Raw genomic sequence first — 16,340 nt, forward strand, 5'->3', positions numbered from 1 at the left:
AAGTAAGGTTGTAACTCCGGGAGAGGTGTTGTCGTGACCAATAAAAACAGCAACAGGGATGCAAATGTCCATCAATCAATTACAACTTTATTCATAAATGTTCGTTTAATTCATTTATAGTTGGGTTAATTTACACAAGTTTACAGTCAACTATTTACCAAAGAGAAAGTCATAATAATAATAACATGAATTTTATGTAGTTATAAACTATATATACTCAAGAATTAGAGTTAGGAATTATATTTTTTCAATGATTTTAAAATCATTAGAGTTGTAACTAATTAACCAATGAAATCCCAGCACTTGGGACTCGAACCAACGTCCTAAAAAAATTTAAAAAGTAACACAGTTATGAGTCCGTCCGAACTCACACGCATTTTCTCACACACACACATCTCACAGTATTGTATTTTTTATTTATTTGTTTCTGTTTTATTTGACGGGAACGTTTATTCCCCCCCCCCCCCCAGAGGAAGAGTAAGGCGTGAGGTATCAGTACCAGGCATAGGGTATCAGGTATAGGGTATCAGGTATAGGGGTAACAGGTATAGGGGTATCAGGTATAGGGTATCAGCTCAGTGCCTCCACCATACCCCTGGTGAGATTGGCCGGACTTCAGGTTAGGCTACTATGAGTATATAGTGGTCCTCTGGTGCGGTTTTGGGGTGATCCAGAACGAGGAGGGTTCGATTCCACCGTCATGCTCCTCAAAAGATTTTCTCTCAAAGTTTATTACGAAACATATATGAATTGAGAGCTCCCGGACATCTTGAACAAACAAAAAATGGAAACTCCCTGGAATAGCTTTCTTTTTGACAATTTACGTTCGTATGCACATTTACAATAATTAAAAACGGGGACTGGTAAATTTATGCAACATAGCTCAACCAAGTTTATTATATTTTTATTTATTTAATTACGGTTGAAAACTGAGATATGTCTTCGCAAAGGATTTGTGGAGGAGTAGAGTCCAATCTCTCCGTCTCTCTCAGAAATATATTTTGTTAAGAATCATTGCAAAATAAGAATGATAACTGTGAACCCGAGGCCCAATAGCTAACGCACAGTAACGATGGCACAGTAAGGTGAATATCTTCCCTAATTAACGAACAACAACCCATGCACCTGCGGATGAGCCAATAAACGCATTCCACATTATTGTTGTTCAAGATCCAGCTACCGGGGAACAAAAAGTTCCAAGTAGCACGGGCTATGGTGAGCCCCTAGTGGACTTACCCGGCACAGGAGCGGGGCTGGCTGTAACTGCGCATTCCACGTGATGAGCGACATTTTTAACTACCATCTGACCCTCTACTTGCAGGTGTGGAAACGATGTCTCGGCCGGTAAGCCTGGAGGCAGACGTGGGGAAGATCCTGTGGGCGGTGTCTGCGGCGCTCTTCTGCTGCCTCTGCGGGCTGTGGGCGCTGCGTGCCTTCATAAACCTCCCGCCGGGACCCTGGGGACTTCCTGTGGTAGGAAGTCAACCTCTCCAGCTCATTTGTATTACAGGACCATGTGCGAAAATAACCCCCCCCCCCCCCACGTATGTAAACACGCACGCAAAACACACACACACACACACAAATGGAATGCATTAGGAAGTAACGTGGTGGAGGCTGACGCCATACACAGTTTCAAGTGTAGATATGATAGAGCCCAATAGGCTCAGGAACCTGTACACCTGTGGATTGACGGTTGAGAGGCGGGACCAAAGAGCCAAAGCTCAACCCCCGCAAGCACAACTAGGTGAATAAACGTACAAAATAGACGCATACTCAAAGAAATACTATGTCCCAGATATACACACATATATGTATACACATATACACAGATAAGCACCTAGGCTCAAGGTTCCAGAGGAAACATTAGGATGGTTCACTCGGATCTTCATTATCCCGCCTTTCAGGTGATGGAACGTCATTCTAAATGTTTCCTATCAGCTTGGTTTGTTCAAGTAAATGAAGAGGTAACTTTCAAGAGGAAGCGTCAAGCCATTGTGACTATATAGCACCTGGAAGAGGTCAGGATAAGGATTACGAATGGGACTGGGGAAACGAATTGAATGTGTGAATTTCTGTGTATTCACTGGAGGTACAGCCGGGTTCCTTCCCGACTCATAATCGGGAAATCCGGGTTCGAGTCCAGGGCTGGACAGAAAACGTGAGGCGCATTCCCGATCACCTTCAACAGGCTTCTGTTCGCCTAGCAGTAAATAGGTACCCAAGAGTTAGTCAGTTTGTTGTGGGGTTCCATCATATATATATATATATATATATATATATATATATATATATTATATATATATATATATATATATATAAGCCTAACATGTATATTTAGCACATGACACGAATTATATACACTGGCTGTCTGTCCCCCGACAAAATGAAATATGTGTTTGCAGGGTGAGTAGATGTAAATAAAGTAGTAGAAGTAAAAAAGTGAGTAGAAGTAGTGAGTAGTGAGTGAGTAGTAGTGAGTAGAAGTAGTAGAAGTAAATAAAGTGAGTAGAAGTAAATAGATGTAACCCATATATTACATCTATTTACCACTCACCATTAACCTCTCAAGTCACTATTTGTCGCGAGTTTCAATCTAAGAATTCTCTCTTATTGCTATTCGTCTCTTTCAGCGTCGAATCTCTCTATTGCGTCAGCGTCCTACACTATACTGCTCCAGATATAAGCCGTTACAACACCAATGGACGACAATCTATCCACCTCAAACACACCATTTTGACTTTAACCATTCCACTAAAATACGGTAATATTCCAGGTTGGATATTTACCATGGTTGAACCCTCGAACCCCGCACTTGACAATGGTGAGGCTGGTGGAGCGATATGGCCGCCTCTTCAGCCTCAGGATGGGAGGAGTGTTGGTGGTGGTGATGGCTGACCCGCACACCATACGCGAGGTTCTCGCTCAGAGGTCAACCACTGGGAGGGCACCACTCTTCCTCACACACGGGATCATGAAGGGATACGGTAAGTCGCTATTAAACGCACCACTGTTGATCGTATCACATATTTCATGTCTACCATGTACAATGTCTACCATGTTAGATTAGTTAGCCCTTCTTAATGTTCGTTTTCTTTAAATGTTTGCTATTATAGAGTATGATTCTTCTACCGGTAACTGCGCTTAATATTCAGACGCTCAACTCTGCAGATCAGAGTTTGGTGTTTAATTGATATATTCTAGCATAACCTCCATAACCACTGGGTTTATTTGATCATCCCACGTGTCATACCTTTCAAGTGCTTTTTTTTTGTATTTACGAAGAGCGTGACGTAATGAAGGGATGGGGATTGGGGGAGGGGGCCAAAGGAAAGCATCCCGTCTTTCTGTCGAGCAGGAATGATCACCTTAACCTCTCCAGCTGGTCCCGGTAGTACAGGTCTGGTTCGTTCTCAACTCACAATCGAGAATTCCGGGTTCGAATCCCGGGCGGGACAGGAAATGGTTGGGCGAGCTTCTTATCACCTAATGCACCTGTCCACCTAGCAGTAAACAGGTACCCAAGGGCTAGTCAGCTTGTTGTGAAGTTGCATGTTGGGGAAGGTCAATAATTCGACCTTGGGGGAGGGGAGGTACCACGATATAAGCCTAATACTTACTGTATATATAAACTGGCTGCCTGTCCCCCGACACAATGAATTAATTACAAGTGAGAGGACCAGAGACTGAACCCTGGAACGTGTAAGAAAACTGGGCAGCGTTGTTTGACTCATATACACCCCTGTTCACCCAGCAGTAATTTAACACCTGGCTGTAAATCGAGTGCCGGGTCTAGTGCTGTGTAAAACATCTCGCTACAATAACTCAACTGGCCCCCCCCCAGCTACCTACCTACCTTGACTACCTTGAGGTGCTTCCGGGGCTTAGTGTCCCCGCGGCCCAGTCGTCGACCAGGCCTCCTGGTTGCTGGACTGATCAACCAGGCTGTTAGACGCGGCTGCTAGCAGCCTGACGTATGAGTCACAGCCTGGTTGATCAGGTATCCTTTGGAGGTGCTTATCCAGTTCTCTCTTGAACACTGTGAGGCGTTTGCCAGTTATGCCCCTTATGTGTAGTGGAAGCGTGTTGAACAGTCTCGGGCCTCTGATGTTGATAGAGTTCTCTCTCAGAGTACCTGTTGCACCTCTGCTTTTCAACGGGGGTATTCTGCACATCCTGCCATGTCTTCTGGTCTCATGTGGTGTTATTTCTGTGTGCAGGTTTGGGACCAGCCCCTCAATTATTTTCCACGTGTAAACTATTATGTATCTCTCCCGCCTGCGCTCAAGGGAGTACAGATTTAGGCTCTTTAGCCGGTCCCAGTAATTTAGATGTTTTACTGAGTGGATTCTAGCAGTAAAGGATCTCTGCACGCTCTCTAGGTCAGCAATTTCTCCAGCTTTGAAAGGGGCTGTCATTGTGTAGCAGTACTCCACTCTAGAGAGCACAAGCGTTTTGAAAAGTATCATCATCGGTATAGCATCTCTAGTGTGAAAAGTTCTTGTTATCCAACCTGTCATTTTTCTTGCAGTTGTGACGGCTACTTTATTGTGTTCTTTAAAGGTAAGGTCTTCCGACATGAGTACACCCAGATCCTTTACATTGTCTTTTCGTTCTATGTTATGATTTGCCTGAGTTTTGTACGTGGTTTCTGTTTTTATATTTTCAATTTTTCCGTAGCGCATGAGCTGGAACTTATCCTCGTTGAACACCATATTATTTTCTGTAGCCCATAGAAAGACCTGATCTACATCTGATTGGAGGTTTGCCGTGTCCTCTATGTTCCAACTCTCATGAAAATCCTAGTGTCATCTGCAAAGGATGATACAGTGCTATAGGTTGTGTTCTGGTCTATGTCCGATATGAGGATGAGAAAAAGTACTGGAGCAAGCACAGTACCCTGGGGGACTGAGCTCTTCACGGTTGATGGGCTGGATTTTATTTTGTTGACTATTACACATTGGGTTCTGTTGGTCAGGAAATTGTAGATCCATCTGCCTATTCTCCCGGTAATTCCTTTTGAACGCATTTTATGTGCAATAACACCATGGTAACATTTATCAAAAGCTTTTGCGAAATCTGTGTAAATTACATCAGCGTTTTGTTTGTCTTCCATAGCATCTAATGCCATATCATAGTGGTCCAGCAACTGCGACAGGCAAGAGCGCCCTGTTCTGAAACCATGTTGTCCGGGGTTATGGAGATGCTGTGATTCCATGTATTTTGTGATCTTACTTCTTAGCACTCTCTCAAACATTTTTATGATGTGCGATGTTAGTGCTATCGGTCTGTAATTTTTTGCCTCTGCCTTATTTCCTCCTTTATGGAGTGGTGCTATCTCTGCTGTTTTTAGTATGTCAGGGATAACGCCAGTATCTAGGCTTTGTCTCCACAGAATGTGAAGGGCCTGCGATAGTGGTTTTTTACAGTTCTTGATTTTGGGGGCATTGGGGCAGTTTTACTGCCCCAATGCCTAAAATAACATTGTTATTTTTGTTTTCTCCCAAACATACAATTACGTCTGGTGGCCCAAATGAGGCACATTAGTCGAGTGGACGGACGGACGACTCCGGACGGACGGACGGACGGACGAATCAAAACAAATTACAAGTGTTTATAATGGTTCGTTAATTCTTACCCCTTGTCAGTTCTAATTGTATGGAGCACCGTGGTTATGGCTACAGAGATGGAAGGGGGCGGCCTTGGTCTTGCTCAGTTGCATCTTCGTGTGTGTGTGTGTCTTCATGATGGGTTATATCATACATAAAGTGGTGTGTCCACACACACACACACACACACACACACACACACACACACACACACACGCACACACACACACACACACAAACACTAAGTCCTTCATTCTGCGCAACGAGTAACTTATTTGTGAGAGGAAGATGCCTCTGGCGAGGCGGCCTCACGCGACCAGGCGGGACAAACACCACAATGTGAATCCTGAGTTGGAAGTCAATACGGGTTTCCTGGTACTTGTGTCTGTTTGTTGACGGTACTCCAGCCTGTCTGTTGACGGTACTCCAGCCTGTCTGTTCACGGTACTCCAGCCTGTCTGTTGACAGTACTCCAGCCTGTCTGTTGACGGTACTCCAGCCTGTCTGTTCACGGTACTCCAGCCTGTCTGTTGACAGTACTCCAGCCTGTCTGTTGACGGTACTCCAGCCTGTCTGTTCACGGTACTCCAGCCTGTCTGTTGAGTCAACATGGTCCCGTTGACATCAAAAACTCTCCTTTGACGTCAACAACAGAAACAAATCTAATTTATCAACAGTACAATGTATCGCCAAACAGATACAAGTACACTTTTTTCTTTTTCAAAAGTACAAATACCATAACTAATTATTTTACAAGTACAAGAGCAGACTCATCTTCCATTTAGAGAGAACCTTATATATTGTTTTTAACTTAATGCGATGGCAAATTCTATATCTTAATTGCAAATGTTGGTAGTGTACCCTCCTGGCGCTATATAGCCTTGGAGAGTGTGTGTGTGGGTAGGGATTGGTCAACAGGAGTTTGTGGTCACGTTAAAAATAGCAAGTAAGGGTTGTCCCATTATCAGCTACAAAACACGTGGGGGGCTCAGTCAATAAGCTCTTGTCTATTTCCTGTTTGGGTACGAATGCCAAGCTCAGAGAGAGAGAGAGAGAGAGAGAGAGAGAGAGAGAGAGAGAGAGAGAGAGAGAGAGAGAGAGAGAGAGATTAGGAGCAGTGAGGGGAGAGAATCCGGGAGGAGAAAGGGAGAAAGAGACAGAGAGGGAGGTAGGAAGTTGAAGAGAGAAAGACGGAGGACTGGAAAGAGAGAAATAAAAGCAAGTAATGCGTGGCAAGTTACGAAGGTTATCATAGTAACACGACCCCAACAATACGACCCCAGCCACACGACCCCAACAACACGACCCCAGCCATACGACCCCAACAACACGACCCCAGCCACACGACCCCAACAACACGACCCCAACAACACGACCCCAGCCATACGACCCCAACAACACGACCCCAGCCACACGACCCCAACAACACGACCCCAGCCATACGACCCCAACAACACGACCCCAACAACACGACCCCAACAACACGACTCCTGCAACCCGACCCCTGCAACACCCCAAACAGCCATGGTCCTACAGGTACTTAATGGAAAAATCACAAAGCCAACATTTACCGACTGACACTGCGAGAGCTCCTCGAGGCACTGAACACCGTAAACCGTTGAACAAAATACCAGTTAAGAATATCAGAGAGCTTTAAGAATACCACAGCGTTCTCTCAGAGAACGGTAAGAATAGCGGGTTTTTGCCAATGTCAACCTTTTGACCATTTCAAACCTCTATTTGAATCGTCTTGAAGTGATAGTAAGGCTTCTTCTGTGTTTATGTCCCTCCCTTATTTTCGTCTCATCGGTCAATTTGCAAATATTGCTGCTAATGTCTGAATCTAAATCATTTATAAATATTATGAACGACAGAGGTCCCAGGATAGCGCCTTGAGGAACTCCTTTTACAACATTTTCTCACTCTGACTTAAGACCATTTATACTGTTTCTTTTGGTTTAGCCATGCCCTAATCCAACTTAATTTAGCACCCCCCCCCCCCCAACACCATGAGCCTCTATCTTTTTAATTAATCTTTCATGTGGCACTGTATCAAAAGCTTTGCTAAAGTCAAGGTACACAACGTCCACTATCAACTGTTTCAACTATGCTGGAATAGAATGAAAGAAATTTTGTTAAATATGAGCCATATTATAACCATATTCTGAATCATTTATTAGTCAATTTTTTCAAGATGAAGACGAATGGCATTTGCTATTATTGTTTCAAATAATTTGTTCCACAATAGACGTTAAGCTAATTGGCCGACAGTTAGACGCAAGTGGTCTGTCTCCTTAAAAAATTATGCCACATTAGCAACTCTCCACGACTCAAATGATTTATTAAATATGGCAGACAACAGCTCGTAAAGCTTTACATTCTTTAAGCACTCTGGTAAACACTTCGTCTTGGGATTTATCTTAAGTTTCCTATTTGTTTAATAAGATTCTCCCGGGTAACTGTTAGTCAACCTTTCCCCACCAATATGCACTTCTTCGGCTGAGGGCATAATGTTAAGGTCTTCTTTAGTAAATACAGAGATAAAATTACACACACAGAAATCACAATAGCGTGATGCATCAGTGAACAAATCTAAGTCGTAGCTCAGTCAATTAAGGCAGCGTCTGGGATGATCTCGGACGTAGGTTCGAATCCTCGTCACGATCCCTTGTGGATTTGTTCAGAGATAAAATATTTATTTACAATACTACTCATCTTTGTCATCAATTACCTGACCTGAAGGACAGGTCCGTTTTTTAAGGGACGTTTTTGTCCCTCCCTTATTTTCCTTTCCCTAATCTTTCCTAATCTCCTTTCCCTAATCTTAGTCCAATATAACTGGAAGAAAACCTATTCAGTATTTGTCGTTGCTTGTCCTGCTGTACGAACTTCCCACTTTCTCATTTTACCACGAATTTCATTTTCTAAACAAAATGAAAAAAAAATCTCTGACCAACTTAAATTACGATAAATCATGAGTGTCAATAAGTCCAAAAACAATCAAAGAATTTGAGGGGCCTTAAGAGATGGTTTACAATCGCTCGAGAGATGACTTAACCCAACAAACACACAACGTGACTGTAACGACGGTTTTATTATTATTATTATTAAGTGAACAAATCCATAAGGGCCGTGATGAGGGTTCGAACCTCATCACGGCCCTTGTGGATTTGTTCATTTGATGCCTCACGCTATTGTGAGTTTTGTGTGTAATTAGTGTTATTATTTAAGTTGGAATGTTGTAAACGTTGTGCTTAGGGTTGTGAAGTTGCTGGTACTCCTATACCAGTGACCTGAAGTTGTTATTATTTTTTTTTTTTTGGGGGGGGGGGCAGTTGATGTTAGTCTATTCTCACTACTGCCTCCAATATCCCCATTTATATACATTTTACTTGGGAGGATTATCCGACGATACCTGGGGGTCTATCTACCCCTTCCTTCCCTCTCTCTCAATCTCTAAATATCTCCCCTCCATCTCCATATCTCTATCTTTATATCTATCAATATCTGTAACTAGCTATCTGTACCTCTTTCCTATCCATCTCTTATGTTAAACTCAGTAATAACTGTATCACAACTTCTATATAAAAATGGCTCTTTAAACATCCTGAAAGATACAGTGTACACTGAATATTTATTCCACTAAAATCAACTCAAGAAGGCAACTTGACCTTGAAGTCAGTGTGTGAAGGAGATACAAGAATTATTCTTCAAACCGGCCAGTCTTGTGACCTTTTCTACACAAGACCTTTGAAGCAGTACAGTGCTAGCCCACAAAGGTCGCTGTGTACTTGGGTCGATGGTCTGCGTGAGTACAAGGTAATGAGCGTCTTTCTCGGTGGTGTACATGGCCAACTTCCTGACCATCAGCTGACAACCTGTTATTGTTAGTGACCTTGGTACACTGATTCTTGAAGAGTCTCTTGAGGGGGTTGGCTGGGGTGGTGTGGGGTGGTGTGTGGGGTGGTGTGTGGGGTGGTGTGGGGTGGTGTGGGGTGGTGTGTGGGGTGGTGTGGGGTGGTGTGTGGTGGTGTGGGGTGGTGTGGGGTGGTGTGGGGTGGTGTGTGGGGTGGTGTGGGGTGGTGTAGGGTGGTGTGTGTGGTGGTGTGGGGTGGTGTGTGGGGTGGTGTGGGGTGGTGTGTGGGGTGGTGTGGGGGGTGGTGTGGGGTGGTGTGTGGGGTGGTGTGGGGTGGTGTGTGGGGTGGTGTGTGGGGTGGTGTGTGGGGTGGTGTGTGGGGTGGTGTGGGGTGGTGTGGGGTGGTGTGGGGTGGTGTGGGGTGGTGTGTGGGGTGGTGTGTGGGGTGGTGTGGGGTGGTGTGGGGTGGTGTGGGGTGGTGTGTGGGGTGGTGTGTGGGGTGGTGTGTGGGGTGGTGTGGGGTGGTGTAGGGTGGTGTGGGGTGGTGTGGGGTGGTGTGTGGGGTGGTGTGTGGGGTGGTGTGTGGTGGTGTGTGGGGTGGTGTGTGGGGTGGTGTGGGGTGGTGTGTGGGGTGGTGTGTGGGGTGGTGTGTGGTGGTGTGTGGGGTGGTGTGTGGGTGGTGTGTGGGGTGGTGTGGGGTGGTGTGGGGTGGTGTGGGTGGTGTGTGGGGTGGTGTGTGGGGTGGTGTGTGGTGGTGTGTGGGGTGGTGTGGGGTGGTGTGGGGTGGTGTGGGGTGGTGTGGGGTGGTGTGTGGGGTGGTGTGGGGTGGTGTGTGGTGGTGTGTGGTGGGGTGGTGTGGGGTGGTGTGTGGGGTGGTGTGTGGGGTGGTGTGTGGTGGTGTGTGGGGTGGTGTGGGGTGGTGTGTGGGGTGGTGTGTGGTGGTGTGTGGGGTGGTGTGGGGTGGTGTGTGGGGTGGTGTGGGGTGGTGTGTGGGGTGGTGTGGGGTGGTGTGGGGTGGTGTGTGGTGGTGTGTGGGGTGGTGTGTGGGGTGGTGTGGGGTGGTGTGTGGGGTGGTGTGTGGGGTGGTGTGGGGTGGTGTGGGGTGGTGTGTGGGGTGGTGTGGGGTGGTGTGTGGGGTGGTGTGGGGTGGTGTGTGGGGTGGTGTGGGGTGGTGTGTGGGGTGGTGTGTGGGGTGGTGTGTGGGGTGGTGTGGGGTGGTGTGGGGTGGTGTGTGGGGTGGTGTGTGGGGTGGTGTGGGGTGGTGTGTGGGGTGGTGTGGGGTGGTGTGTGGGGTGGTGTGGGGTGGTGTGTGGGGTGGTGTGGGGTGGTGTGTGGGGTGGTGTGGGGTGGTGTGGGTAGTAGTGGTGGTGGTGGTGTAGGGATGGTCGTGGTGGGGGCAGGCACTTCTCTCAACATTCCACAAGCAATTTTAATGCTAATGACGGTAGCTAAATTGTTCAGATCACTCGTATAGTCGTGAACATACAACAGAGCAACGAATATATTAGACAGACAACAGCAACACACTACAACAACATCAACCCCCCCCCCCTCCTTCCAACACCATCAACAACAATTATAGAAATTTGTTTGGATACAACTCAAGAAGGAGCCAAACGTCTTGTTTAATAAGAAAATCCACCAGATTCAGTGCGTCCGTATCTCACTAGCGCACAAGAGACGTGTGAATGATGTGTGTGCGTGCGTGTGTGTGCATGTATGTGTGTGTGTGTGTGTGTGTGTGTGTGTGTGTGTGTGTGTGTGTGTGTGTGTGTGTGTGTGTGTGTGTGTGTGTGTGTGTGTGTTTTATCAACTCCATACGATTCATACACTCAGCTTCACTACAGCTCCCTAAATCAGGGATAAATTACCAAACTCATCGCCGCTACACGTGGCTACAAGATGACTCTTGTATCTCGAGAGACTGCAGCGATTGTGACGAATGTATTATCCCTAATACTGAAAACTTGTGGAACTCATTTAGTCAACCGGGTGGTGTCAGACTTTCCGTTAGTTAAGATAAGGATTATTATCACATATGATGTTGATTATTGCTATAGTTACTGCACTAATTCTCATTTATAGACTAATGCTATATTGTTGTTATTATATAATTTACAAGCAAGGGAAATAATAAATAAATCCAATAAAAAAAAGTGATTTAAAACGATGATGGAAAAATCCTCCTGACCCCTGGTTTTTTTAATAGCCCTGGAGCCAGGTTCACGAAGCAGTTACGCAAGCACTTAAGAACCTGTCCATCTCTTCTCAATCTTTGGCGGGTTTGTTTACAATTTATTAAACAGTTAATGAGCTCCGAAACACCAGGAGGCTGTTTATAACAATAACAACAGTTGATTTGGGAAGTTTTCATTCTTGTAAACTGTTTTATAAATGTAACCAAAGCCGTCAAAGATTGAGGAAAAATGTACACGTTCGTAAGTACTTGTGTAACCGCTTCGTGAATCTGGCCCCTGGTCTGAAGCTAGCGTCTTAAGACACTTCTCTAACACTGTCCTTTGGAGAGGCCCGGGTCTGAAACTGTCGCTTGAACAGCCCTTGTCTGAGAGTGTTCCTTAATAACCCTAATCTAATTCCTCTAAACACCTCTAGTGTGACGCTGTCCTACACACAGCTCTAGGCTGAAGCTGTCCTTTAAACTGCCCTGATCCTAAACTGACCTGGTTTAAAATCATCGACAGTCTTAATAAATTCATTTGTTCCACATTTCAGCGAACTTTTTAAACTATTTCCCCAGGAAATGTTCTGAGTGAACAAATGAACACTTAGCTCACTTGCTATTCCTTCACGCTGACACGAGGGTAATACCAACATAGCGGCAGGACAATGTTCTAATTTCTATACAAATCGGCAAAGCCGTTCAAGCGCTACAGCAATGACAGGTTTCCCCCCCTGTCCACTGCTGAATAGGTTCAGCTCACTTTTCTTACAGTACTATTAGCTTACTGCTCACCTAGAGAGCCTGGCTTACTGCTCACCTAGAGAGCCTGGCTTACTGCCCACCTAGAGAGCCTGGCTTACTGCCCACCTAGAGAGCCTGGCTTACTGCCCACCTAGAGAGCCTGGCTTACTGCCCACCTAGAGAGCCTGGGTTACTGCCCACCTAGAGAGCCTGGCTTACTGCCCACCCAGAGAGCCTGGATTACTGCCCACCCAGAGAGCCTGGATTACTGCCCACCTAGAAAGCCTAGCTTACTGCCCACCTAGAGAGCCTGGCTTACTGCCCACCTAGAGAGCCTGGAAAAACTGCCCACCTAGAGAGCCTGGCTTACTGCCCACCTAGAGAGCCTGGGTTACTGCCCACCTAGAGAGCCTGGCTTACTGCCCACCCAGAGAGCCTGGATTACTGCCCACCTAGAGAGCCTAGCTTACTGCCCACCTAGAGAGCCTAGCTTACTGCCCCACCTAGAGAGCCTGGCTTACTGCCCACCCAGAGAGCCTGGATTACTGCCCACCTAGAGAGCCTAGCTTACTGCCCACCTAGAGAGCCTGGCTTACTGCCCACCTAGAGAGCCTGGCTTACTGCCCACCTAGAGAGCCTGGCTTACTGCCCACCTAGAGAGCCTGGCTTACTGCCCACCTAGAGAACCTAGCTTACTGCCCACCTAGAGAACCTAGCTTACTGCCCACCTAGAGAGCCTAGCTTACTGCCCACCTAGAGAGCCTGGCTTACTGCCCACCTAGAGAGCCTGGCTTACTGCCCACCTAGAGAGCCTGGCTTACTGCCCACCTAGAGAGCCTGGCTTACTGCCCACCTAGAGAGCCTGGCTTACTGCCCACCTAGAGAGCCTGGCTTACTGCCCACCTAGAGAGCCTGGCTTACTGCCCACCTAGAGAGCCTTGCTTACTGCCCACCTAGAGAGCCTGGGTTACTGCCCACCTAGAGAGCCTGGCTTACTGCCCACCTAGAGAGCCTGGCTTACTGCCCACCTAGAGAGCCTTGCTTACTGCCCACCTAGAGAGCCTGGCTTACTGCCCACCTAGAGAGCCTTGCTTACTGCCCACCTAGAGAGCCTTGCTTACTGCCCACCTAGAGAGCCTGGCTTACTGCCCACCTAGAGAGCCTGGCTTACTGCCCACCTAGAGAGCCTGGCTTACTGCCCACCTAGAGAGCCTGGCTTACTGCCCACCTAGAGAGCCTGGCTTACTGCCCACCTAGAGAGCCTGGCTTACTGCCCACCTAGAGAGCCTAGCTTACTGCCCACCTAGAGAGCCTTGCTTACTGCCCACCTAGAGAGCCTGGCTTACTGCCCACCTAGAGAGCCTAGCTTACTGCCCACCTAGAGAGCCTAGCTTACTGCCCACCTAGAGAGCCTTGCTTACTGCCCACCTAGAGAGCCTGGCTTACTGCCCACCTAGAGAGCCTTGCTTACTGCCCACCTAGAGAGCCTGGCTTACTGCCCACCTAGAGAGCCTTGCTTACTGCCCACCTAGAGAGCCTGGCTTACTGCCCACCTAGAGAGCCTAGCTTACTGCCCACCTAGAGAACCTAGCTTACTGCCCACCTAGAGAGCCTAGCTTACTGCCCACCTAGAGAGCCTTGCTTACTGCCCACCTAGAGAGCCTAGCTTACTGCCCACCTAGAGAACCTAGCTTACTGCCCACCTAGAGAGCCTTGCTTACTGCCCACCTAGAGAGCCTGGCTTACTGCCCACCTAGAGAGCCTGGCTTACTGCCCACCTAGAGAGCCTGGCTTACTGCCCACCTAGAGAGCCTGGCTTACTGCCCACCTAGAGAACCTAGCTTACTGCCCACCTAGAGAGCCAGGATTACTGGCAAGTTTGGCAATATTTACGAGGGCTCGTGCTGCGGTCACGTGATCAGAAACCAGGTTGGGTAACTGCCCCTGTTTTTGTGAGGGATGTTGATGAACCAGTGACCTCGGCACGACCAGCCGGGCGGTATAGGGCCGCTCCAGGGAGACCCGGAGTGTTAGTTTGACAACAGCAAGTCGGCAGCAAGAAATATTCAGGGTGTTATACAAGAGTTTGTCACGAACACGTGTGTGCTGCGAAGGGTTTTGGGAGTTATATGTTGTTGTTGTTGTTTAAGATTCAGCTACTAGGAAGGTTTTAAGTAGCACGGGCTAGGGTGAGCCCTTAGAGGACTTACCTGGCCCAGGAGCGGGGCTGTGTGAGCTATATGATCTCTCTTTCTTTATATACCTGGATGGGGTTCTGGGAGTTCTTCTAATTCCCAAGCCTGGCCCGGGGGCCAGGCTTGACTTGTAGGAACTTGGTCCAACAGGCTGTTGCTTGGAGCGGCCCGCACGGCTCACATATCCACCACAGCCCGGTTGGTCTTGAAGGCAGTTATTCGGGTTTCTAAATGAATTATCAATCACCTTCTTCTTAGGAGTGATGCTTCTATGTAAATGACTTTTCTTGGCATTGGAAGGTGATCGGGCAAATGATGAGAGAGAATGAGACAAAGAAAGACTATACCTATAACGGATCTGTAACGCAGACCAAGTAAACCAGCTAAACAAGGAGCCGTGTTTGTGTGACACTCGAGAGAAGAGGCTCTTGGCATACCCCTGCAAGCCAGGCCATCATTGGCAGTGTATGGGGGCCACCCTTATGGCACTGGTGCCTCCGGGGGGCCATCTTCTCTATAGCCTCCGACCACTGCCAGTGTTCTCGTCCCCCCCCCCCCCCTGGCCTTGAGACTGGTGTTAACTTTTGCCTCCTCCTCCTCCTCCTCCAGTCTAAGCTGACAGGATTAGGACGTGTCTTTGCATTCCTGAAATTGAGAAACAAAAAAGCAAAATATTTTTGCCCGATAATGTTCAAGCTGTTTACCGTCTTTTGTTGTTGTTGTTTTATTTATACATTTATTTATACATTTCTGTAATAATGACTCGCATTATTGCGTGTCATTATTACACGCATTATAATTATTTTCTATTACATATTATATTACATATTTCACGCATTATTTATGTATATTATAAACAACAGAGATCCCAGAACAGATCCTTGAGGCACTCCACTTACAATAGTTTCCCACTCTGACTTAACTCCATTTATACCCATCTCTTAAGTTTCCTTTGTAATAGCCATGCCCTAATCCAACTGAAAATAGCACCCCCAATATCGTGACCCTCTATCAATGTTTCACGCGGCACCGTATTTAAAAGCTTTACTGAAGTGAAGGTACACGTTGTGTGGACCTTTGATGATGTAGGCTGCAAACTGTGGGCAACACAGACGGGACAGGCCACAGACTGAGGCGGGACCAAAGAGCCAGAGCTCAACCCCCCCCCCCCCGGCAAGCACAACTAAGTGAGTACAGAGCCCCTCACACTCCTCCTCCACAATCACCTCAGGGCTCTCAGGTGTTAGACAAGATCTTGTTTAAGCTGTGCTTCCTCATTCTTCTCATTATGTGCGAATTGGTGAATACTATTTGCATCAGCCGGTATGTGAGAGTTTTATCCACCTCGGTGGCTATAGCCTGGGGACCGGGAGATATGTCCAGCCTCGGGGAGGGGTGTTAAACATGTCGTCTTTGGCTCTTCTTGGCTAAACAACAATTATAGCATGATTTAGTTGAAATGATATATATATGGACTAGCATATATTCATCCTCTCCTATTTCCCTCTCTCGTCTTTCTCAAATTTCCCTTGTCATTCCCCTTGTTTCTCTCCTATCCTTGTCTCTCACCATCTCCCATTATTACATTCACCAGTTTACCTCCCCTTTCCGATTTGTTTTTTTATCCTTTATCTCTTCCATTTCTTAAATACTTCCCTCTCTCTCCCCCCTTATATCCACTATTTCCCCTTCTACCCTTCTTCGTACTTCCCCTTCACTCTCCCAGAGTCCTGATTTTCCACCGAAATCTTTCCTTG

The 16,340-nt window shown here is 47.0% G+C and overlaps 1 protein-coding gene across 1 annotated transcript in view; it reads left to right on the forward strand.

Moving 5' to 3' along the window:
* phtm (cytochrome P450 enzyme phantom) overlaps nucleotides 1-16,340 on the forward strand; it is a 104,307-nt gene that overhangs the window by 6,474 nt on the left and 81,493 nt on the right. The window contains exons 2-3 of the mRNA XM_069300696.1: nucleotides 1,322-1,473; nucleotides 2,777-2,987. Of these exons, the coding sequence (XP_069156797.1) occupies nucleotides 1,333-1,473; nucleotides 2,777-2,987 (352 nt within the window). The 5' untranslated portion in view covers nucleotides 1,322-1,332. The remainder of the gene's footprint in view (nucleotides 1-1,321; nucleotides 1,474-2,776; nucleotides 2,988-16,340) is intronic.

The sequence above is a fragment of the Procambarus clarkii genome, chromosome 44 (genome assembly GCF_040958095.1).
Source record: "Procambarus clarkii isolate CNS0578487 chromosome 44, FALCON_Pclarkii_2.0, whole genome shotgun sequence".
In the NCBI taxonomy this organism is placed as follows: domain Eukaryota; kingdom Metazoa; phylum Arthropoda; class Malacostraca; order Decapoda; family Cambaridae; genus Procambarus; species Procambarus clarkii.